The 27,247-nt window shown below is 37.7% G+C and overlaps 3 protein-coding genes across 5 annotated transcripts in view; 2 read left to right on the plus strand and 1 right to left on the minus strand.

The window, feature by feature from the left end:
- The window catches only part of LOC119659018, a 172,087-nt gene that overhangs the window by 96,562 nt on the left and 48,278 nt on the right, over positions 1–27,247 (minus strand). The window lies entirely within an intron of this gene.
- LOC119659019 lies at positions 4,728–5,877 on the plus strand. The gene is made up of 2 exons (XM_038066913.1): positions 4,728–5,046; positions 5,111–5,877. Exons 1-2 carry the CDS (start codon positions 4,771–4,773, stop codon positions 5,162–5,164), a joined length of 330 nt encoding a protein of 109 aa, XP_037922841.1. The 5' UTR covers positions 4,728–4,770; the 3' UTR covers positions 5,165–5,877.
- LOC119659017 (mucin-5AC) overlaps positions 25,495–27,247 on the plus strand; it is a 62,603-nt gene continuing 60,850 nt past the window's right edge. For all 3 annotated transcript variants that reach the window (XM_038066908.1, XM_038066910.1, XM_038066909.1), the window contains exon 1: positions 25,495–26,494. The gene's annotated coding sequence lies outside the window, so the exon portion shown is untranslated. The remainder of the gene's footprint in view (positions 26,495–27,247) is intronic.

Here is a 27,247-nt window from a genome sequence, read left to right on the forward strand (position 1 = left end):
GAGTCCTCAGGTGTTCAACCACATTCAGGGCATACAGATGAATTATCTAACCTTAATCGAGGTACTTCCTGTAATCACTTTAATATGTTCAGACTGTTTTGCGATAGCAACCACGGATAGATCGTCCACAAAACTGATAATTGTGTACTGCGTAGATCCCTCATCCGCATTGTACCAAAGTGTCCTTTCCCGAAAGATAACTCTCGAGGACCTTAGTTAAATAACTAGGGACACCCGCTTTAGTCAATGAGATTTTTATCCACTCCCAGCTTGCTGAATTCAACGCACGTCTCGAGCCAGCTGCAAAACCACGTCACGGCGTCGACCGTTAAATGAGCATCACGAAAAGCCAATTGTCGTTCCGGTAGACTATCCCTAATTTCTATGATAGGGAGATATCTATTGTAAATTATTCTTTCGGGCATCTTTCCTACCGTGTCTATAAGGCAACTCGGGCGGCATGATCATGCATTTTTCGGTTGTTTGCTGGGCTTCAAGAGCAAAACTATCCCGATCGAATTAACCAGTCGGGTCTGATCTTAACAGCGAGTTTAAAGGCCATTTTGGGAATAGTATCCAGACCGGGAGTTTTAGTATCACCCATTCTTCGGCATATCTCCACAAGTCCAGCGCTTGGTTATATTCTTTGTGCTCCCCTTTATGCAGGGGAAAGACCGCTATCCTTCTGTCTCTCTCTCCCTCTCTCACACAACCATTTAGTCAGAAACGGTTACCCCTATTGATACGAAATTTATTGGGAAGGTGGAAACTGTTAATCTCCTTGCATGCAGTGGGTGACATCGTTCTGCGTTGAGTTAACGGCGGGGGGATCCCGATACATACAAAAAGGCAGCGTAAATTGTTTTCACTGAATGTGGTGATTGAGCTACCAAATGAAAAGCATAGATTAAAACTAATAAAGTTAATAATAGTGCATCAATATATTTTGAAAAATTACTGCGCATCCCCCTTAAGTTCATTCTACCTCCGCATAGTAATATAGACCTACAGAAGTAAGATAGTCTTTAATAGGAAGCGTCATACTGGAAGCTTTGTTAGAAATCACAAATCACATTATTAACAAATTTATTGTAGGTGAAATTTGTCTTTTTCTCCTCAAATTACAACTCCCTACGAGATATAATATCAGTACCAGGTCAAATTGAATATCGGGTATATTCAATGTATATTCACTACGAGCTATATATATGTAAGTGGGACCGTCGTGTAGCCAAATATTCTTACATAAAAAATGAAAAAAGCCTTTCATACCTGAAGGACCGAGCTTCCGGTTTTCGACTCGTTTTTTTCTGCTATTTATTGTCCTTCCAAAGACTGGAGTTCCACTGTTTTTTTCTACGATCTCGAAAGTGTTTCCTCTTATGGTAAAGTATTATTCATTTGAAGAGGAGGCACCGCATTTGGCGTACCTTCAGTAAGCTCCGTTTTCGTCATTCTATTGGGTGTACTGCTTTCATGATGAGAGGAATTTCGTCTTCATTTGATATAGAAAAGAGGTTGATTGAAATTGTTCTTGTTCTTGCAGTCAGAATTCATTTCTAGAATTCTCCGTGCTCGGCTACTCATATTAATGATTAGTCAAAGTGCGAAATAATCAGACTAGTCTTCCTCCTCGTTGAATCACTTTGGTTCAATAAGTAGAGAAAATACCAAAATATCAATTAACTTACTGGGAAAATAGACTAAATGCACATAGCTGATTTTCATTCTTAGAAGCGTAAGTTTTTTGGATTATGTGAAAAATATATGTTTTACTATTCAAATGTTGCACATTTTATAGGCTTGGATTTGAAAAATTCTCTATTAAAAGGGCATTCAACAACAACAACACAATATTTCGACCCGGTATTATGTCATTATAAAAAGTTTTATTCTAAAAACCAACTTTCAATCATGTTTGGTAGGTAAAAGCGTTAATCGTGAGGGGATCCACAAATAATACTTTGCAGGTCCGCTTTATTTTTATGTGTTATGTTTGTTGTTATGTTTTCCTGAAATATTCAGTTGAAAAAGAATCGTTATTATTAATTTTATGTATTAGTGCAATCCATTAATTGCCAGCGTTATTTACTAAGCTTCAAATATCTGCGTTACCCGAAATGTGAAAACGGATGTAAATGTAAGGGTTAAATTTAGTTGTTATTCTATGGTATATTTACAGGAATATTTAAACTAGAGCAGGAAATATATAGCAAAATGCAAAAATACATGGTTCAAAATTAATGAGAGCAGTAGAAGTGTTCTTTAACAGGTATCGTAACGTGAGAAGCAATATTCATAATTCAAAACTAACGTCATTCTTGCAAGAAATTATAAGACATTCGGAAAACGTCGCTCATTAATAATAACCACCAATGGCCGGTAATTTATCTCTTGTAATTGATCGTTTAATTGATGTTAAAACTCTCCAAGTTATTTTTGCTCGGCGAGATTGTAAATTCATCATCCGGTTATTGGTACCAATGGTAAGGCAAGTGCAAATGTAATGTTCATGATTGGTACAATTTTTTGCTTGGTACTCGACGATAGGAGCTTATATCCGAGCTCGTTACAATTAGTTGATGTTGCTAAATTGTGTCATCAGTACTCAAGATAAAAAATTATTTCCAGGCGCCTGCTGACAAGCCATCTACATCATGGGTCTGCCTCTGATTTTTTCTTAACCAGACTAATTAACGCTTCAGTTAGGCCCGATTCGATGAACAGAATGAGGTATTACAAGATGTTTAACCTGCGGTAACGACCATCATCTTTTTTTAACACAGCGTAAGGTCTTAATGAGATGTTCTTTACATAATGTACATTTGTAGCTAGGTATCGTGATATTTAAAAATATGTTGACGAACAAGGTAACTATGAATGGACGCACCAGAATATTTCCTTAGGTTTCAAACTTTCTGCTACTTTTTTATGCATGCAAAAGTATCCTATGTACACATACAACCCTAGGTTATGTAATCAGGTAATATTTTACCTTCGACATGATAAAGTCATTTTCTAACTTCGTTGCGTGTGTAAGTAAGTGAATAAAACAACAAGAGTAAGTAAGTGAATAAAGCAACAAAATTGAAACATGTGAAACTCCTTGCACTATCATACATCCCCCAAACAACAGCTGCAATGTTGGCCACCACTTCTTATTTTGCATTTTCCGCAAAAGATTGGTCTAATTAATTTTAACCCGTTAGTTTATAAATTGAAACAACTCCATCATCCCATATCTGCTGCAAATGTCTTCAAAAAGGAACTCTCTTATTCAATATGCAAAAGCAAATATTTACGACATTTTGAATAATTCCAACAATCCATGGTTGGACAAAGATACACGATAGTCTTACAAGATAGCTCAGGTGATCTTGCTGAGATACATTTCTCTTGTAATCGTACTGAATTGCCGAGCACGCAAAAGCCGGTGTTCTGTTCATTACTGATTTTCATATACTATACCCTCTTTTATACATAAATAAGGGCATATATACAAACGTATATTTTATACATGCTTACAAGACATACTTATCCAGACGTTTTAGCAAAGTGAACAGCGGGACTATAATCTTTTGCATCTTTTCATTCAATTTATAAGCCGAAGATATTGACTTTAAGTTTATAGCACGTGCATATGATACAAAAAACTATAAGTCCTGATTTCTTAGAGATCATTCCGTTCGTTCCTTTTCAACAAAGCAAAATATCTATATACATAAGTCGAAGGTAAGTATCAACTCATATGTGGATGGATTTGAAATGCAATACTGTTTTCAGTGATTCACAATCGTTAAGAGTGTGAGCAGGTGGTTAATCTGTCAGTGTATTCTGATGATATCTGCCGTCTACCCAATTATATTAATTTCGTCGTGAATTTTTTTTTGTTTGGAAGCTACATAAGTATTTGGATTTGAGTTGACCATGTGACAATGAGGATGGTGCAATTGCCGTGAACGAATTCAGGCGATTTGGAAATCGCTGTGTTGTAATTTCTAACAAGGTTTTCACAATAATTCAGTTTTAGTTTTGTTTTATAAGAAAATTCGTTATACCATTAAAATCGAAAGAATAAACATTCATGCAATAATTAAACCTATCACAAAAATTTTGGGATGAATTGTAAGTTGAGATTTGACCATTATAAACTCGACCTGCATATTCAATTGAAAATTATGCCTTACCTTTGTTTCGTGGCCACAGTACATCAAATAAGTAATATCCACACTAAATGAACCGAACTTGCGAATGTATTGGGGAAGCTTATCCGTACATATCATACACACTAAACCACATGTAGACGCTGCTGGATGTTGGGCCAATGATATGTATGGATAAGCTTTTCCAAAACATTCGCAAGTTCGGACCATTCAGTGTGGGTACTGCCTATGAGATTTATTGTGTTCGAGGCTATGATGTGTGTAGGTAGGCTGGAAAATACATTCCCGCTGCCCTACCTCTGCCCTGGGAGTAGCGTGACCGAAGCGGTTCGCAGGTGTTATATGCTCCCTTTTATAATTCCGAAAACACAACAAGGGTGCGAATTATATGCAACTTATATCTGCCCACAGTTCGGACTAAAGCTTGGCCAGAGCTAGACAACTTTTGTTTAGGGATTGAGGGATCCTAAGTCCGCATCCACTGGATGTCGAACAGGACCAAATGGAGAACAACTTGCTCCCATTCTTTTTGAGTTTAACGCGCAAAGTTCAAAAATTAAAAGCTAGACGAGGACGGCTGGGAATCCAACACAATAATGATGGAGGAATGTCCTCGATGTCATATGAATTTGAGGAATATTGCACAGCTGGCACATCGTGCCTACTCTTGCTTACAGTGATCAACCGACTTCTAGCATGCATTGATCTGGATCATCTTGTGGCATCTTTTTGGGTTGTGGCCGACAAACTAATCCGGATTAGAGATAAAAGCACTTTAAATGGCGTCTCAGTGCTCATTAATATTCTCGGTGAATTACTCAAAGTGAATAGAGTGAATGAGTGCATCGAAGACAGAGTGAGTCTAAATTTTGAAGGAACTAAGGTAACTGTCGGAATACATGGATAAATTTTGGTATCTGGCTTTAGTGTCTTCAAATTGTATGCAGGCAAGCAAGCGGCATCATTTGAAATTTACTCCAAAAAAGGGGATCGCAAAATAAAATGGACCAACACTGTAATAACAACCAAAACACCTGTTTCGGTGATTATCATAAAAGTGGTTTTCAACGCACTTTAACGCTTACACATATCTGCCAACTGGATCAGTATAGAAAATCTACACCGAAACATCATCCCTAATAAATTAACATATCGTGTAAGAAAATTCACTTACCCCAGTTACATGACCTATTACAAATGTAAAATTTGTTAGATAACTTCCAAAGAAATAAGCAGAAATGATCTTAGATGACCCGAATGATGACTTCAAATTAATAGCAAGACAAATCCAATAGTGAATCAATCAAAAAGAAATACTTATACATTCTAACTTAGTGTATAAACGAAATTAGACATAGTAAAATCAATATTCTGTTATCGTTCTGAAACCGAAAAGAAATAACTCTCAGTAATATCGTAATCAACGCCATGGAAATAATAATTATTGCAAAAGTATAGCTTTGACCAAGCTTACGCTTACGAACAAATAGTGAATTTGTTCTGGGGCTCACGATGAAAGTTGAATCCAAGAAGGGGAGAAGAGCCTGTGCTTCTAGTAAATTTTTAAAATGTAGTGATCTGATCTCGATTTTTTCAGATATTTTCGGCCCAAATTTTCAGAATGAAGAGCTTCATAGGGTTGCGTATATGTAGTAATAGTCGAGACGATTCACTTGATGCTCCCCACGACTATATTCGGCGATAGAAATTTCCACTCCCCCTCCCCCCTTCCGTTAAAGACTTAGTTTTAATATCTTCATCAAATATTATGGCAATTCAGGCAATTAGGATTCAAAATATAACAATTATTTAAAACATTCGGAAAACGAAAGCTCCATGCTTCAAATATAAAAGAATTTATATATTTTACATGTTAGTTTATCTGATATTTAACAGGCTATTCACTTCAATGTGATACTAGCATACTATGCTGCCTTGTCGAGCATGTGGTGAAAATTGTGGGATCACCCCTATAATAACTTTGTTTTTGAAATTTCTATTTTGGCCGCCGAGAAAACTCCGCGCCAGAGCAAATCCTTCCTTTCGCTCTCTCGTCAGGCCTAGGTACAGCACGAAATAGACAACTTCGACTTACTACAACCTTATTAATAATGGCATGAGTCTCTTCAAACTTTCCAGTTTCGTCAGGACTGGGTACAGCACGAAATAGACAACTTCGACTTACTACAACTTTATTAATAATGGCATGAGTCTCTTCAAACTTTCCAGTTGTTATGTTATTATTGGAGTCTTGAATTATGATACAAAATTTCTAATTAATGAATTTGAAGATTATTTTTATTTGTTTTTTTTTCCGGCTTGAAGTGGACTTCTTTTTTCAAAATCGTGTTTATTTTTCATTGCAAATCCAGAATGAAAGTAAGAAATTATTATGAAAAATACATAATTATGGTTTGGACCAGAACTACTGATTACATATCAGTATCAGAAAAACGAGTTTAACATTTTCGTTTTGTACGCACGTTAACATGACGTGCGGACGCCCCTTCTGCTGTGATTTGATAAATATTTTGAACTTAGGTTTCCGCAATATACACCCAACATATTCTGCTTTCAAAATAAATGTAAAAGCAAATATCGATTTCTGGAAACCGTGGTATAGGAAAACCCCCTTAAATGTCTTTCATTATATGAGTGATTTGACAGTGTGCATTTGTCCACAGAATCTTATTTGAACAAGTATAGCCTTTTCCAAGAAAAATGCGTGTGGCAGACAAACATACAGTAAATCGTTGTTGGTGTTGTTTTGCTTTTACACAAAGCCTAAAGAAGCCGAGTCGAATCTGTACAAAACAGATTTTTTGACAACTGGCTGGAATGAAACAATGAACATTGCCACTGTCCATGACAGTGCTTTGCCTGGAACTCTCACACGTCAGAGCAGCTTGGATTAAGTGGTGTTTCGGAACTGGCATTTATTGTGATCAATGCATCAACTAATGTCTCGTCGCGTCTGCTCTGCCCCCCTGCCCTGCCCCAACTATCAGAGACAATGGACTACGCCTCGCGATAATGCAGACCCAAATGTTACGTTGGGCCAGTGGTGTGACACGCCATGATCACATGAGGACAACCGCGATCGATATGAGGTTGTAACGATCGTGGAAGAATTACGAGAGAGGCTTCTTAGATAGTGTGGCCATGTAATTCGTACTAATGGGAATTCACTTGCTAAGTTGATAATTTGAGAGCCTCTGGACTCAATCCAAATCGAACAGAGTAAATTGGCACAATCGATCGAGATAAGCCTATCCCGCTACAGAACATGAGAAAAGTTATTGTAATTAAGAAGAAGAAGGGTGCGCATTCCCTTTCTTTGTGGGTAACAGAGGACTTCTACTTTTTTTTTATTATATTCCGCTATTTCATTAACAATGAGAATTTGCTTTAGTTTCGTTATCACTGCACTTTTTTTGGTGCAAGCAGCAGCAAAACAAAGACAAGCATCCATGGCATCACTGGGGTTCAAAGCAGGGACAGAGATCGATACAAAGTTCCAAATACCCATAAGAAACCGGAAAAGGCTATATAAATTTTTGTAACTCATCAAGTACATTAACATATTTTTGAAGGAACTTTATCACAAGCACATATCCACCATACCCAATTACATATTACACCAATTCTGTACGACACAAATTCAAAATAACAACTAACATTTTCATGTACTTCATTTGTGTTTTTATCCCATGGTAAATTGGTTGAGGTGTGAAGATGGAGAGTTTCAAGTGGTTAAACTTGCATTAAACAGTAGCGAAGACATGTTCCAAGATTTGCTAAAAAACTGAAAACATGATCGTGAACACACCGAGAAGTACACGTTGAATTACAAACGGCTAGGTCACGACCTCTCGAACTGTTTGCTGAGCATTCGTAATAAGTTGAGACAAAGATACCAACATCTTGCAAGGTGGCCCAGCGCTGATACATGCGAAAACTGTCCGTGTGCATTTTAAAGGACACTTCCATGTTTAGTTGGGAAAAAAATCACCGAAGAAACATTCACCTTCTTCATTCCCATTCAAGATTCAAATTACTCTATAGTCTTGTGCTCAATATATGTATACATATGTATATAGTGTTACAAATGTATATGCTTGATTCAATTCATACTATGCACTTATGGTTCCAAGGGAAGTTGTTAAAAAAGTACATTGAAAGCACACTTGAAGGACTCCTCACTTTTCGCTTCTGGATGCCCTTGCGCTTGTCACGTTGCTTCGTTGCTTTCTTGAAATCACATTACCTCCGTAACTACCAAAGAACCCCTTGGATTCGATGGTTTGAAGCGAATAAGACGAAGAATGTTTTAACCTTGATTCTTCAAACTATCCAAATGCCACACTAATTTACATGGATGATTTCATATTCAACGACTTTCCAATGGGTTCAAATTGCCAACTCGATCATTGTGCTACACTTTATCCCGACCTATAACGAGATTTCTATCACAAAAATTCATTAATATTCTTCATTAGTAATGAAATAATCGTAAAATAAATTCAATGCGGAAATAGGGCATTAAACTTGTTGATCAACTCAAACTTAAGAAAACTGGAGAGAAGTGATGAGTCAGAAACGAACAATCTTCCAGGCTGGCATCATTGAAATTAAGTACCTTTGCAGTATACTCGTACATTCCAAGTGATAATTCCACTTGTTCAAGTGAGCATTCCAGCGCAGTCCTAGTTGAATCGACGGCGGTCGTCAAAAAACGGATGCTCAATAATTTATGACTAAATTAAATGATACAAACGAGCTGCTGTTGACCATACGAGGCACGAGTCAACTGCTTCAATTGCGCGAGTTTTCAAGTTGACCGTCGCTTAGTTATTGTTCTACGAGTGTGCTAATCAGTCCAGTTTTCAGGCTGCAGAGGTTAGTGCGTGTCCGAAGACAATATACAATCAAATTATGCAATTTACCCCAACAAAGTTAACTCGGACGATCGCACAGACAACGACGATATGATCCCTATAGCCGGAAAAGCATCTTATCTGCTTGACGGAATTTGATGATGCAAATGATTTGTAACTTACGGAAGTAAGGCATTCTGGTCGCTGTTTGAGAAGGCTGCAGTGCAACTTTCATGCAAAGTGTTACCAATTTGTCGATTTCAAAGTTGCCAATCCTGAGGAAAGCGAAAAGGAAAGATATAAATCCGTTAATAATACACTTAATGATATACAGCGGCTCACAGCTTACTTCAACCAGCAATTTAAGGGGTCATCCCGTGTGTCGGGTTCGAGAAATCGATTTTTTTTTGCATGAATTGTATCTATATATAGTGGAGAATATGTGGGCAAAGGGATTTTCCGATATTCCGAGTCGTTCAGAAATTACAGGGTTAAACAGGTAAGGAGTTTGCAGCCGCGGCTAGAGTACTCGATGAGAAAGGGCATCGAATCTTTTTTTACCTGTTAGTTTTTTACCTGAGTCTTATAAATTTGAACACAGGTATAAATATAAAAAGATGAAAAACCAATCAATTGTCTAAACTTATTTGCTGTTTGGAATAAAAAGGATAATCCAGTATAGAGTGAGCACTTAAAGGCGTTCAAGCTCTACTCAGTTATATTTTGTCGTAAGTATTGTGCTGTTTGTGTGTTCAGTGTTTTTTTTAAATGGATCGTACGAAGGGAGGTCGCTTTAACGTTCAACGTCATGCTCGCACTAAAAAACGATTATTTCATGGGAATCGATACTTATCAGAGAAAAAAAAAGGACTTCGCATCAACACCAGCAAAGAAACTTTTAGCAAGCATGGATGTTCCAATTGCGACAAGTTTTGTGTGTTGTATATTGGATTTTGCTGGAGTTTGCTGGTGGTATTTCTGCAAATTTCTGCAAATAATAAAATATACGTAGTAGTAAAAAAGGAATGCGTAGGACATGTCGAGAAAAGAATGGGAAAGCGGTTTAGAAATGCAAAGAAGAATCACAACAGCCATGGGTGGAAAAGGGGCTGGACAACTTACTGATAAGGTTATTAACGACCTCACTACATTTTTTGGGCTAGCTATTCGTCGACACGCAAATTCCATAGAAGGAATGAAGCAAGGAATTTGGGCAACTTTCTTCCATAAATGTTCTATAGACGAAAATCCTCAGCATCAAAATTGTCCAGCAGGCGAGGACAGTTGTTGCAAATAGCGCAAAGCGGAAGCTAAAGGAGAACTGGATAGTTTCTACCACGTGAAGGCACCTTTGGCTGAAGAAGTTCAAACAGTCATCAAACCAATCTACGAAGATTTGTCACAAGATGATCTGTTGAACAGATGGTTAGGAGCAGAGACCCGGAATAACAATGAGTCGTTAAATGCATTGATCTGGACTTTCGCTCCTAAACACCTTCATTCTGGGGCCAAGGTCGTAGAAATAGCCACTTTTCTGGCTGTAATTATTTTCAATGAAGGATTCAATGGCATTCTCAAAATCCTAGTGACAATGGGATGTCAAGTTGATCACATATGTCAGGTTTATGCCGACCGCCGTAATGAAGCGCGAATTTGGCGGTCCGAACGACGATCGACTGACCTCGCTAAAAGAGCCAGCATTGAAACCAGAGAGCAACAATCGGCTTTGCAAGACTTTTTTGAAAAAACGGAGGGTGCTCTCTATGGACCAGGTATAGCAGATTAATGGTGAGTTAAAATTTTACTGTTGATAATCACATTTAAATTTTCAAATACGTTTTTCTCGAAATTGCATCTTGAAAATCGGCTGCCACCATAGCTCAAAATCTATCCAACCAAATTCTTTGAAATTTTCACGACTTCTTTAATACATATTTCTACGGTCCGCAAACTAGGATAATTGCAATCGGACGGGTAGTTTTTTTTTTATTCATAAAATAAGCCGTAAAAAATACCAAAATCCAAAAAATTAAGTTTAAAAGCCCACCAAAAATTTACCTTTTAATATTTTCTAATTAATCTAGTTTGCGGACCGTGGAATATTGTCCACATTAAAATGCCGTTTAGTTTTTTTTCCTCAGATGAACACAGCGCCCTCCAGCGTGGCAGCAGAAAAACACCTTTTTTTTGGAGACGGGTGCATAAATCAACAGCTATTCCGAAAAGTAGCTACGAAATCAAGCTAAAAAATTTATCACATATACTAGAGATATCAATAAATATATGGTGGAAAAATCACGTTTCAATCTCTATCCAGTCCTTCAAAAGAATTTTTCAAAGAAAGGCAAAAAAAAGGCCTTCACACGGGATGACCCCCTTAAGTGATTGTAACTTCTAAACAAATTGAAATATCAAGATTATTTAAATGTAGATTTACAAATATGAGTGTCTAAAAAGAAATAGTGTAAGAAGGACGAAAAGAACTGTGATACATAAATTTGTCTATTTCAGCCATTAATTTTCGGGAACGTTATGATCGATTGATACGTAAACTAACGTTCCTTTATTTTTATATGCTTCCTAGTTATGTTCACAATCATTTAGAACATATTTTACTTTATCACCGGCAGTCAGGTGCCCACTAGCACCTTCTATTGCAATGGGGCAAAGTACTACCACTTTACGCTACTGCAAAAAAGCCATCCGTGATGGAAATGAAGTGTTTAGGTGATTACACCCTTATTATAAGAGGCACTTGAATACCTCATATTATAAAAGTAAAGTTACGCTCTGGCATATTTCGAGAATTTACACTATAAATGTGGAAATAAATTAAACGTGTTTGTATCACATATACAGTGTATTTTTCTTTCGAAGACCTATATTTTATGTAATATGCACACTGGAAAACGTGCAAAACAGTCTCACTTTGAATGTAAGTTTCTTAGAGGGAAGTCAATGTAAATTGGTTAAAGAAAAATGAGTTACTAACACGGCGCTTGAGCGGATTTACTCGAAACTAGGACAAACGTTTTAATGCGGTGGTAGTCTTAGTCCTAAATTTGCTTCCAGTCTCCGATATTGCTGCAAACCTTGCAGTAATTTACCTCAATGATACTTATAATGGTATAATGCAAGTTATGGATCAACTTGTTATTGCAGTGACATTTTATCGTTGTAACTTTTGCTCAGAAACTGGCGACACAGCATATAGCGCAATCTGATCGGTTCCACACGAAAGAAGCTAGAGAAGCTCGTAGAGCATGTTTTTCTCCAAGAAAGAATGAGAGCCATAAAAATGTTCCTTTCGAATATCTACTGTATGACCCAAAATCTACCGCCTCTAATTTTCAACCGATCAAATCCAAATTTAAACTTTATCTTTATTTTTGATTTTTTTGATTGACTACAATCTACCGATTTTATAACCGATTTGAAATCCAATTTTTTTGAAAAAAACCAAATTTTTATTTGAAATTGACGTCATTTACAAATCAATATTTTTAAAAAATCCTACTTTCTTTACTAGATTTTTATGTCCAATTTAGAAAATTTTTAAATTTTTCACTCTCGATAAGAAATTATGATCTGTAGACTTTCGCCCATGGAGGTCATTCAACCAAAGGGGCTATTACGCCACCATTTTGTTTTTAAATTATAGATAAATATATTGACCTTATGTATTGAGCCTTACATTAAAAATAACAAAAACCAGAACTAAAATAAAATAAATAAATAAATAAAAAATATTAATCCGTTTTTCTTTTATAAATCGTAGAAAATGACCGATGATTTCTTGCAAACAAGGTAGTATTAGCCCTTAATGCAAAGCATAAACTATGACTACATTGTATTCTTGTGTTATTTTATACGGAAAGTTTAACAAAATCACACACGACTTGTGATGTTAATTTACGACAGTTTTGGTTTATTCCCGAATTACACTAAATTTTCTAATATTATTCAACAAGTAATCAATACTCTATAATAAGGCATTTTGTCTTCGCAATTTATTTTTACATAACCACTTGCATCTTTGTAAACGTAATTTTACAAGTTTTTTAGAGTCTAATAAAGGCTCCGAACAAAATGTTTAACCCAGTGGGTGAGCGCTATACAAACGAACAAGCCGGGAAACCGGTAGCTCGGCGCTTGAGGTATGAAAGGTTTTGTTTGTTTCTAATATTTATTAGTCTTGCAAATACCGATATTTAGAGAGCCACTTGCTCCCTTCATCAATGTTACAAATCTATAAGGTCTTAATTATTTCAAATACATATATGAGACTTTTTATTTCCCTTCGTTACGTTAGAATATAAAGGACAATATTATGCTGGTAAAAATAAGAATAAGTAAATCACGCGTCCGCATGGAAATGCAATTAACAATTAACGATAGTGAGTAAAACAAATTCTTTCGTTAACATTGTGTCATCGAAGCGTGTAGCGGCGAAACGTGCATACGTCGAAAGATACTGAATTGAAACTAGCGGTGTCGAAAAATTCGTATCGAAACGACTTGGACTGGGTTATACGAGTAGAATTTGCGCTGACGAGGACTCATTAGTTAAAATTGGCTTGAACATCGAAGTCGAACGACCAAAAGATCGACCGCAACAGCAATGAATTGAAACGCTTCATGGCTAGATGGTGATTTGAGAGCTTATTGACACCACCTGGCCTATAACCGAGAAAAATTTTGATCTAGACGAACCGATCCTACTACTTAACGGGACAAAGGGTAAGAAACAAGAAGTATAATGAAAATATGTGCAACTCTTACACTATGTTAACATATCAATCCAAAGTTGTAATGATTTGGAAGATTTTACTTATCAAAAAGTATCATCAGTCCATCTAAATCGGTGTAATGAAATCCATTGCTTATTATTTTCCATCCGGTACTAGAAAACATTGAAGACAACTCGCGAATATTTTCGAGAATCCAGAAGAAGGTTTAACATTTCAGACTTGAAAATAAATGGATCAAACATAACTTTAACTAATATATGTACTAAAATAAAATTTTGAAATTGATGACGCCTCGGAAACACTTTAAATTCCCATAGTTGCCACGGAGCAAACAAAATAAAGAGAAGACCTCAAAGGACAAGCTTAAAATTAATCGTTTCCGCTGATCCAGCTCGATGTCACTTTTGGACTTTCTGCACCCTGAATTGTTACTTCTTAACCGATTCAGCTACACATTGTCCTCTTTTACTCAGTCTCATTATTATATCTGATTTTAGCGCATGTCCCACCTCACATTCAATTTCAGCTCGATTAACTGATGCCTGAAACATGAAGCTTCTGGGGATCCACTGAGTGTGCTTGACTGGCACCGAATCTTAACAAGATAAAAGTGAAAATTGAAGAATTTATAGAAGACCTTCTACCATAGAGATAAATGTGTTGACCGTTCGTCTGGAATTTAGTGCAACAATGCTTTACTATGGCACAGATACACATATACAAGTTCATATGGCTGGTATGTATATGTAAAATAATTTGTTACTTAATGTTTCCGTGATATCTTTAACTGAATGAGTTATGGGTCCATTTGCTTAGACTTTGTGGAAAAAGAGTTGGGTTTATGTTAATAGGGCAAAATAATGAAGCTCTCCTATAAATAAAATCTCGCATTCTACAATTGATATGGTAAAAGGAATAAAGTCAATCAATTTGCATCAGTTCTGCTGATTTTCAAATTAAAATTTAGAAATTTAGAAATCAAATTAAAATTTAGAAGAGATTTAGATTTAGATCTGTCATTATAATAGTAAACGAATTTTATACAGAGTCTTCCACAAGAATTGTTTAGATTTATTACGCTGATCTAAAGTAATAAAGCGATTAAACAAATACCTCAGTCGCACAAGCTCGCTTCATACCATTCGGAGCAAAGCAAACCATTTCACAGGCATTGTTTTTTTTTTTCAAAAACGGTATAGTATTTTTTGGCTAATATAAGGCTTTCTGCACACCCACGATTCATAAATTTAGAAAGGACCTCCTCGCATCTGTGGGTTCACTAAATTATAGCTACGTCCTTTCATAGGGTTTAAGGACTTAAATATGACATATTTTTTCTACTATTTTTCCGTGTTCCTTGCTCACTGTAGATTAATAGTTACTATTTAAAATATGTCGGAAAATCGGAAGCTTTCCGGGATAAAGGTTTTGTGTTTATCTTATGTGAGTAACTTTCTATGACCGATTTTCAGTTGTACATAGCAAAGAATTAAAAATATTCCTTCATATATTTCCAAACTCAAGGTTATATGTACCTATATATATATGTTATATGACCAACGCACAGGTATATCGAACACTTCTGTTCCGTTAATGATGAGAACCGTGCTTTGCTTACCAACAGACGAACCGCCACGAATAGATTACGAGAATATTTGAAGCAGATTTCAACGGAAAAATTTGTTCATCTTCCACTGTCAGAAGCATTGTCGACGTTTGGAACAATTCCACCTGCCAGTGCCGCTGAAGTCGAGAAAATAATAAAAGGAATAAAATTGGGGAAAGCAACAGGACCTGACCACATCGCATCTGAGGTCTAGAAAGTTGACATTCTTCACAACCGTATTTGCGACATCGTTCAAATAACCGCGAATCAAGTCGCGTTTATCAAAAACTGCGGAACTACTGACGCAATACACTGCGCGGTTGCCTATGGAGAATCATCGTGCAAAGCATCACCCTCTTGACATTGAATTTTTAGATCTGGAGAAAGCAGTTGACTGTGTGCCACATGAACTCATGTGCCAGAATAACTTGTGCGGTTAAATTATCCCAACATGATCCGACAAGTAAAGTTCGAAGTGTGGCGGGTGTATCAAAACCGCTTCCTATCTCTGTTGGTGTTAATGAAGGAGCGCCCTCTCACCATCCCTCTTTGTTCTGATTATGCACACTGTTACACGGAACATCCAACGTCCAACTCCCTATACACTGGTTTATGCAGATGATGTTCTCCTAGCGTCCAATAGCAAAAATGAACTTGAGCATCTGCTCCAAAAATGGAATGAGCGCCCCATGCAATACGGTCTTAGATTGACTCTAAATAAAACTGAATCAGGCACTATCGCTGTCAGTGGCAGTGACCTTCCCAGAACTGAGCGATTTAAGTCTCTCGGATCAATGTTATTAGCCAATGGAGACCTGAGTTGGGGAATTGCTTCACGCATTAACGCAACCTGGATGAGATATTGTGCCAAAACTGGTGTTCTTTGTGATCGACGTATCAACGACCGTCTTGTACTGATCGGGGTCGCGTACATTTTTGAATATTCCTACTCTACTCTGTGCATAAAATCTATGCAGAGAGCCAGAACAAGGAACATACCGAGTGGAAGGGAGCTTTCTATGAGAAACTCAGGATGGTAAAGGAGAGGCTTCCAAAAAACGATATTGTAATCGTGATGGGTGATCTGAATTCTAAGGTGGGCTCTGATAACACTTTGTTCGGGGGGTAATGGGTAATGATGGTTCGGCCATCTGATCGCACAACAGAACAGCTCTTTTTTCAGGGGCTCCCTCCCGAAGGAACGCCATAAGCTTTATTACTTTCGCCAATGGAGGCGAATGTCTTAAGCTCTTCAACAATTCTCGGGACATTAACGTATCATGCATCGCCACACAAGGAAATTTATCATTGCGCTGGTCAGGCAGGCAAAAGCTACCGCAAATTATAATGATCTTAGTAAAATACCCCGTATTCCGAAAAAAATTGCAGATGGTTATAAATTCTTTTGAATATCCGGTCAAGAATGTTAACGGTAAGCTCCTCCTCCATGACAACGGGCAACTTCAGAAGTGGAAGGAGCACTTCATTACAATTCGCAATCGTTTAACATCTGGAGATGTTCAACCTTTTGTGGATGGAATGGCAACCGTAATGGTCTTCCTTTCGTGGCGTCCTTGCAGCCCTTGTAGATTCTGCAGTTTTACCAAGCTTAAAAACTAGATCGGCAACGAGCTGACTGGTTTTCGCTCTGGATTCTCCTTTATTGACCAGATCAACACCTTGCGTATCATTGTACGATAGTGTATCAGCCATCGAGCATCCCTCATCGACTTCGTGAAAGATAGCGCAGTCAGGGAGTGAACATTCAATATCACACCAAAGTCCTGAACATTGGCCAAATGGTTTTGAATTGGGAGAAAGGGGCAAGCAAAGTCGCACAGAAGATAAATACCATCAAAACCATTTTTCCTATCTGCCCCAATAGGCAGTGTTTAAGGGCTAGATCAACTTATTTATCTTAGTAGCGGGGAAAAGTCAAGGCATAAAAATTCCTGAATTGCTTTTAGTGGGCAGAGCATACATGGCTTTTTTGACGAGCTTCTAAGTAATGAATAAATGTAGTTCATAAAAAGTAAGTTTCGAAGAGATTTTTCGCATTTCAACCTGTTAAGCATTCCAGGAAAACAGGCATGTAAGAATAAGAAAGGAGTTCTATTACTCCCCAGTAATGTATTGCAATAAATTACGATCGAATGACAGTCAAATCTTTCTATATTATTTAAATGTGGAAATTGCGAGAAAATTGTTTGATTGACCATAAAAAGTAAAAAAGTTATTAAACGGTGACGACCGGGAATTGGTTGATTTTGTGCCCATATGCGATTACCAATTTCAAGTCAACAAATTTCCAAATTATCTTTCGAATTCAATTTGAACTCAAAATTTAGTCTCAATAAACATCAACATCATCTTCTCGCTTTCTTCCTTCCTATAGAATATTTTTACAAGAGCTATGATTGATAGACCAGTAGCTTACTCCAAATTACAATTGTTATTTTTCAGTGCAGATATATATTAAATTTCGGGAGCAACTTACCCCTTTCATCAGTACAAAGCTACCTCGTTAGCTTTGCTGATGAAGGGGGTAAGTTGCTCCCAAAATTGTAGTTTGGAGTAAGCTACTGGTCTATCTATTTTAGGCTAGACTACAAGTAGAAGACAATATCTAACCTCTTAGAAGAGCTATGACTTAAATAAAATTCCAATTAAACAAGACTCATCATTGTTCTGAAACCATCATGTGTGTTCGAATAAATCTAATTTGTTGGACTGTGATCACTTCAACATTTAATTCTAACCTGCAGAACGGTCGGGAATAACTACACAAAGTGCCACATTGGTAATAAAAGTATCATCTTTCAAGCCCGACCTCATCGATATTAATCACAATCCTTTCTTCACTTTTGAATAAATCGACGATTTAATCCATGTGGCTGCTGCTGTGACTGCCGCGATCATTTTATCAATTTAACCGGTTTTTTTCAAAGATACATTGTAGGGTTAACTCCTTTGCATCAGTACATTATACCAGTTACCATATGAAAATAGTCTACAGGTTCAAACTAAACTTATGGAAGATAGACTTTACGTGGATCGATATAAGATTAATTCAATGTATCAAGATTAAAAATTTATTGATTTTATTTGGGCTCTACTGTGATCAAATGAATAACTCCGTATTGCCTATTCTTACCTTTCACTCCATATTTTTCACCTTATAATCGTGTATATATAATAGTAAAATCAGACGGAAGTAAACGTAAATTCGGTGTTGGATTGCAACGTACGGGCAATCAGTTCGCGAAGCGAAGCATAGTGTGCGTTGTGACAAAAGGTGACTTATTATCGTCATCATGGGGTAGTGCCTCTTACATTTACCTCAACATCGTGGATCACTTTTTCCAGAGCCAGGTTGGAAAGGATGTATGATAGGGTATCCTTTTGTTTTAGACCGTTGTTGATGTCGAATGGTCTCAAGAGTGATCCTGCTGTTTCTATTTGGGCTCGGACATTGGTCAGGGTCAGCCTAGTCAGTCTTATCAATTTCGTTGGGATACTGAATCCTCTCATTGGCTTTGAACAGTTTTACCCCGTATCATAAGTGGCCTTTTAAGTTGATGAAAAGATGGTGCAACCGTCGGCCATATTCGAACAGTTTTACCATCGTTTGCCGCAAAAGAAATTTGATCGTATGGGGCTATCCGACCAAGCGGGATAGCGAAGAATATCTTATAGATGGTATTCAGCAACGTGATACCTTTATAATTACTGCATTGCGTGATACTCTCTCTTTTATGTAGGGATAGATAATGCCTCATTGCCAGTCATTAGGCCAGCGAATCAATGCCTAATGACCATCATTGATGAACCGCTTTGTATAGTTGGTCGCATCCATATTTAACCAGTTCGGTTGTGATTCCATTGCCTCCTGGCGACTTATAATTCTTACGCGGATGGATTGAGTGGATTGTTTGCTCCATGCTTCAATTACCCATGCTTATCTCCAGAACCTCTGTTGACTGCGGTTATTGCGACAAGGTCGCAGAAATAATGACTAGATTCTAGAATGCATCAAGGAGCATCTCGAAAGTTTAATTGGCAGATATCATGATGGCATTCATGACATCAACACCTTACGGATCATTGCGGAACAGTGGGAGGAGTTCATATCTCTGCTCCATCAATTCTATTTATTATCTAAGCATCATATGATCATGCAAAATGTCACGCACCAGGATTGCACTTTGCCATCGATATTATTTCTTTTTATTGGTGATGTTCTTCACTGTGCCTTGTCTGGAGGACGGGAAGGATTTCAATGGACCATGATATCTTTCTTCAGACACCTTCACTACGCCATGACATCTGTTTTCTTTCCCGCCGAGCTATGGGCCTGACCAAATGGCTCTGGAATGATAGGCAAGCAGTCAACAAGTCTATCAGTTTTAACGGTCGTCTCACTCTTCCTATCTGCATTAATCGGAAGACCGTCGAGGCCGTCTATAAGCATGATTTCTATCGACCGTGGTGCCGAGCTGGATGTTGCCCGACGCCTTGATATCGCTAAATCCGTCATTGCTGCTTTGTCTAAAATCTAGAAATGCAGTTATCTCAATGCCAATATAAAATTTTTTTCATTGTTATATGGCAGTGGCATATTAAAAGTGATTTGGAATGTTACTTGAAACCTCCGGTTAGCCGTGGTCGTGTTGATCAGAAGGCGAAAATGGCATAGTAAGGAAGGGGGGACAACCCTTTGGTTGAATTTGAAGGATATTTGCTATTCAGTGGTTCAACCCAAAGAAGAAAATCGGAAAAAATGTTCGTTATTGGCTAAAAATGTTTAATGAAATTACACCAGTGTGCAGATCCAAGGTTCATGTACTACAGTATTTGTGTAATTTCAATAAAAAATCGGGGCCAAAACCGGGAATTTTCTTCAGTTTTTTCTTGTTTGTAGATAGAGGTCAGAAATAAGAAAAAAACGATTAATTACCAGTCATTATGTTTTCCTCATAAAAACCTAGTATTTTTCGCTCAAATGTTACAATAGATTAGACACATATGTATATGAGAAGAATTAAAAAAGTGAAAAATCGCGCGTACTCCGAATGACCACTATATGTAAGGTAATTAACTCCTGTTAGAAACTATCAAATTAAAGATGTTCTATCGCCTCATATAAATAAAATAAGCGATTCTATCAGTGCAGTGCAACTTCCCTTAACAGAATAATAATCATGATTTCTAACAACGCGACAAATATTCAACAACTCGGAATAAACCTCATAATTTTTAAGTGGAAAATCGGAAAACACGCCTTCCTCCAGACAAATAAACAGTGGGATGTTTACCACTCTCACAAGAAAATCTCAAATTTCAACTGAAATATTGAACCTGTGGCTCAATAAAACTTATTATTGGTTATTTCACTAATAGCGAGGACAAACTCGAGCGAAGTCGAAACGTTCCGCCTTTTGTTGAACTAGCCATTTCGTAAGAGAAGATTCGGCGAATGTACGTATGTAGGTAGGACTAATTTTTGAAAAATGATAACCATTAAAAATAGAATCTTCGTTTGTGTTGTAAATATCTAATTTTCATAGCAACCATTTGTTAAAATACGCCCTTTCTGGATAAAATATTTGTTTTCTCCAGAATAAATATTCTTACGAATAAATTTTAAGTCTTGTGAAATTAAATTTTCTCTGAACGTATTTTTTTTTTTTTTAATTTGCTTTTAAAATACAGTTAACATGTATAGACTTGTATATTTTTACTTATGAATGCGGATATTCAATAATAACTCAAAAAAGTGAAAGACTATTTATGACATGTCGGTTTCTTAATATATTCTTTTCATAGTCGATTTTACAGGATATGCATACACATTTCTCCATATGAAGGAAGGTATTCTTTTCTTCACACATTGGTATGTTCAAATTATCCTTCAAGTTTCCATGTTTTGTCAATGATAAGCTTTCACTGAAGCCACTTCCCTTCCTGACACTTCAAATACCGTGAATAGCTAAATGTTAGATTACTCCTTAAGTTTAAAACGATAAAATCATTCATATTATCATATCATTTTACGATATGAAATCCATACCTTTCTACGGCAGCAACATCAAAGACCTGAAAAATGAGACCTAGAACTACTAATTCTGTTTGTCTAAGAGAAGCTTTATCATGGTACCACCCAACCCATATTGAAAATTTCAAGAATGAAAATCAACAAGTTACGCTCACTGGCGATAACACGAACGAGAGTTAAGTTTATGCGTTCCCTTGCAAAGAAGAGAGACTCATCTCTCTTCGAACCATTCTTATGAATGGAGCAAGCTTCCCACCGCTGCCTCCTATGTATGTAGTCAGCTGTTGGCCAGGTGATTCGCGTATATTTCGCTACTGTGTTCACTAAATGGATAAAATGCTCGATTGCTATAACGACGACTATTGTACGTAGACAATAAGAATCAGCAACCATCATTTACACACCCACGTGGAGGTATATTTATTGCCTTAGAACTTAAAAGCTCAAATCGTCTAGCATTTTCGATACTTTGTTTCATTATCAAAAAAATCCCGCCCATCTTTACATCTCGGAAGATAACTTTCCGACTGAGAATAGATATATATAATTATGCATTATAAGCAGTCCCCAATAAATTTCTGTTTCGCATTTTAGTTTTCAACTAACGGAAACAAATTTTAATTTAAAGGTCAAAGGGCTTTGGTCCATTTATCATTATCATCATTAACGGCGCAACAGCTGGGGTCCGGTCTAGGCCTGCCTTAATAAGGAACTTCAGACACTCCGGTTTAGCACCGACGTCCCCCAATTCGATATCCCTAAAAGCTGTCTGGTCTCCTGACCTACACCATCGCTCCATCTCAGGCAGGGTTTATCTCGTCTTCTTTTTCTACCATAGATATAGACCTTATAGACTTTCCGGAATGGATCATCCTCATCTATGCGGATTAGGTGACCCGCCCACCGCGCGAATAGTACGGATTAGCTTCCCCAATACATTCCCAAGTTCGGTCCATTGAGTGCTGGTACTACTTATTAGATGTACTGTGGTTGGAACGTTCAATTTTAACTGACAGTTTGAACTAAACAGTCCAAATGTACAACCTCACCTCGAATGTCGGTCACCTGGGAATGTCGGTATTTTGGTCTTAGCTGAACTCAACGATGCAGTTAAACTGAGACCAAGAAATTTCTACATTTTTTAAACTGAAAGGTTAAACTCATTGTTGTGTGTGTCGAAGGTTCAACTGTACAATTCTCAGTTTGTAGCAGGGACAAGTGCGTTGGATTTTTTAATTAATTTTGACTGTAAAAACTTGTGCAAACAGATAGGCTGGAATCTATATGCTTGTGCGTCTGCAGGGTGCAGTTTAGACTGACAGCAAAAATACTACATACAGAAGGAGCAAATCGAGTTTCGAGGGCATCCCTATAAAGAAGCTCGCCATCAAGCGAAGCAAGATGGAATGCTTTAAGAACTTTGTTCGAAGATAGGTTTAGCCTACGGGCACACTCCCGTAGAATCGTGATGGGACGATTCGAGACAGTTCATCTCCACAGATCACCTTCCCTCTTGTTGAAAATCATCCAGGGGTTATTCCCCCAGCAAAAAAAGGGTGCTGACAGTTTCTAGCCACCTATGAATGTAACGGTAATTTCATCAGTCACCACAGACGAGCTGCTGGACATCTTCGGGAGAATAGGCGACAATGAAGCCCCGGGCCTAGACGGAGTACCGCATAAGGCCCTTAAGCTCGCTGTGAAATTTAGACTGGACATATTCGCTGAACTGTTCGAAGTGCGCATATCCGAAGGGATATTTCCCGCAGCATGGAAGCGACAGAAGTTAGTACTGCTTAAGTCTGGTAAATCTCCAGGTGGACCATCCTTCTACAGATCCATATGTTTATATGGGCACTGTGGGGAACATATTAAAGCGGGTAATCTATTTATTATAGATTGCTTCCGGCAATTGAGAGCCAAAGAGGCCCATTAGGTCAACAGTATGGGTCAAAGTGCTAAATATTTAGTGTTGGCTAGAGATTTTCAATCTGACGCTGGCGGAGGAAAAAACTGAAGCGGTCCTTAGTGGGCAAACATCTTCGGCCACGCTGATTGATGTTGACATTTCTCTGTTTCAACTATCTTTAAATTTAAAAAAACTTAAAGGAAAACAATAAAAATGAAGGTTATATCGTGACTAAATGTTACACATACGTTGATTTCATCCATTAGCGATAAAAAAACCGAATCGCTTCAAGTAAGAATATGTATTTCTTACATAAAAATAGTTAAGTCAACAGCTGCTCCGATTGTGTGCCGCTAGTAATACACCTGCATTTAGAATGGCACTGATATTCACCGCCTTGGGCTGCAGTGAATAATAATAGAATTTTTATCGGAATTTTTAATGCCAAGCTCTATATTATATCCTCTAGTCAATTCCCGAAAAATGTTTCAATACACTATTATTAACTTCATTTGAGCAGACATCGGTGCTGAGTTCTAGATATCGAATAGGAGCAGCTCCATGATGTTTTTTAGATTTTCCAGTTGAGTAGATTCTGAAAACGGGCCGGTGAAATAAATCATCATCATTAACGGCGCAACAACCGGTATCCGGTCTAGGCCTGCCTTAATAAGGAACTCCAGACACCCTGGATTTGCACCGAAGTCCACCAATTCCATATCTCTAAAAGCTGTGTGGCGTCCTGATCTACGCCATCGCTCCATCTCAGGCAGGGTCTGCCTTGTCATATTTTCTACCATAGATATTGCCCTTATAGACTTTCCGGACTGGATCATCCTCATCCATGCGGATTAGGTGACCCGCCCACCGCAACCTGTTAAGCCGGGTTTTATACACAACAAGACGGTCATGGTATCGTTCATAGATTTTGCCGTTATATAGGCTACGGAATCGTCCACCCTCATGTAGGGGGCCAAAAATTCTCTCGAACGTGGCCAAGAGTTCGCCATTTTTTTTGCAAAGGACCCGAGGAGTACATAAGGACTGGCAAGATCATTGTCTTGTACAATAAGAGTCATAGCTGTTATCGCTTGCGATTTTCGGCCCTAGACAGGAGAAATTTTCAATGGTTGTTGTGGTCTCCTATCTTTATTCTTCTCGTTTGGCCAGTGCGATTTGACTTTCTTGCAGTTGGGGCCAAGTATGTTTGCGGCCGTGTGAACGATAACGCGTGGGGAAATAAATGATCACTTTTTATATTCTTTGATTTTTTTTTGGATCGGAACTACAAACAGAAATCACACATCTGTCAACCTCTACCATTCAGTCAGCTGTTTTTCCATAATTCCTGCTTTGCCCAGTAGTATTTCTTGTATACTTAATGACAGCAATAACGAAAATTATTCGTTCTATTACTGTTTCAGTTCTATACTTAACAAGCGAGAAGGATATTTTTTAGTTTTCAGAATATTCGAATCCTGCTTATATTTCATAAATAACTATGCCAATGCTTTGGCTTATAGTTAGCATTTCACATTTTTGTCGATAAAAAGTTTGCATAGATTAATATACATCACATACAAACCGCACTTCGCCCTCAGAACTCATACAGCCTCAACGGCCGCCAGCCCAAGCAAGTCAGCGTGCTGCACCCGTTAAATTCGGTGCAATAAAGGCGAAGTTAATTAAATTTGAAAGAAACGCTTATTATTCAAATATCTGTTAATTGTTATTGAAAATAAATTCAAAGTAACTTTGGCCTTTACTCGTGATAAAATTCTTTTCGAAAAGTGTAAGCGACTGTATTAAGCCGCCAACGTGTAAAACGCTCTATTGCGCGAGGTCTGTCTGATTTGGATGTTACACGTGGGCCGATATCGCTCGCTCGCCCAAGAAAGGAAAAACGACACAACTACGACGTTTCTGTACACAACCCAAGAGCTTCCCACGCATCCTTAGACCGCACTCTGGAGAGCTCGCGAGGCCCACGAAAAGTCCCGCGTGCGTTTTCCAAATACACACGAGCCACGAGTCTGATCTTTTTACTTGCCGGCTAAAGCTGTTTCCCTACATTCGATTCGATAGCATTTTCATTTCAATTCAACCCCTAATAATCACAAGTCCATCAAGAAAAGTTTATAAACACCACCCACACGCGACCCTTCGCGTCCTTTGGCATTTGAATTTGAATTCGAATCGTTCGGTTGTAGTTCTTGGCCGGGAAACCGCTCATTGCCAATGAATGAATACCAAGTGAGAGTTGATTTCGCGCGCATCCGCTTTGAGTGATTTTCCCGCGACTATCGGTGGGCGCGAGTGAAATTCTGAATGGGAAAAGCTCCCGACACAACTGACAATACGTCGGAAAAGTGCTTCCCTCACCCACACACGGGGAACGTTGTGTGCTTTGCTAACAAGTGGCTAATATACACACAGCGACTTCGACATGCTTTTCAGCTCTCACCAACACGTCTAGATAGACATTTCCCTATAGAAAATTTTTCCGAGTTTTTCTGATAGCCGGCGTCGTTGAGGACGTCGTCGTTGCCGTTAATCTCGGAGCGCGGTTTTTTGTTGCCTTTCCATTCAGTTTGCCGAAAAACGTCGCGGTGTTTATTTTGACTTAGTTCCAACTCGATTCCACCACTTCCGTCCTCTTATGAAATATTACAATCAACATGTTGCGAATACGATCATTTACGAATGAAGAATAGTTCTCGAATAGTAGTAAAAACTTTATCGAGTTTTCCGAAACAGAAATCATATAACGACCGCGAACACTTTGAGGTTCCAAACAAGTTACCGTGCCAATAAGTGAAATTTTTTTTTTACTTCCCATAGCCAATTCAAACGATCGCGCCGCTACGATTATTCCGAAAATGAGTCAATTTCGAAACGATTTCCGACTGAATTCTGCGTGCTAACTTGTCGGAAAATTTACGGATGTGAAAAACTAACAAAATGATCTTTTGAAAAAAATCCTTGTGATATTTTGTGTAGTTGAAAATTTTTGAACCATTTTCCCCTGTTCATTTTAGTGAAGTTATTAGTGTATTGTAAGTGAACGACCGTTACATCCTTGTAGTTTTTTACAATCCTCTGAGTCTATATTTACGTCGAAACAAAATAGTCCGTGAGTATTTTCTTAAATTATATTAGCTAAAAATGTGAGAAATGAAGCATAAGTTAGTTCAATTAAAAGAATCCCCGTCGGCAGATTTATAGGTGTGCTTCACAGAAACTACCTATCTTTTCGGTTAGGTTCTTTCGTTTAATAAAACCTTTCTTGCCCTGAATGCTTAATGTATTTGGCGAATTTCGTTGCACAAAGATCACCAGCGTAAATAGAAGTCAGGAATTGTACTTCCAATCCATTCCCCCGTTCGAATAGTAACTTGAAAACTAGTCTATTAACACCCCATTCGTGCTAAAATCGAAGCTTAAATATCTTAACTTAATCATTACATTTTGACCAAAAATTAAATCCACAGGCAATTGTCGAAATTGACGTACATATAAGAAGGTACCATTCAAGATCAGATGTTTTCTGCTAAACAAAGCCCTAATACGTTAAGAATGACATACCCTAAGGATCGAGGTGGGGAAAACCTCTAAATACTTCCACTTTCAATTTTGGAGCAGCCCTTCTCAGTCCCATGTGAAGATACCGAAAATTTGAAACGCGTTTTCTCGAAACTACATATGCGAGTTAGCTGAACTCATAACTCGAACAAATTTTCACTGATTGACTTGAAATTTATTATTATTACATGGTGCATGGAATTATATAGTTTTAGCGATACAATATATAATTTATTTTTATTTTATAAATTATTTATAATATATTTTCGGGCGATTTTTGTCGAAAAGGTTTAGATTTTTGTTT

This window comes from Hermetia illucens, chromosome 6, assembly GCF_905115235.1.
Source record: "Hermetia illucens chromosome 6, iHerIll2.2.curated.20191125, whole genome shotgun sequence".
NCBI lineage: Eukaryota > Metazoa > Arthropoda > Insecta > Diptera > Stratiomyidae > Hermetia > Hermetia illucens.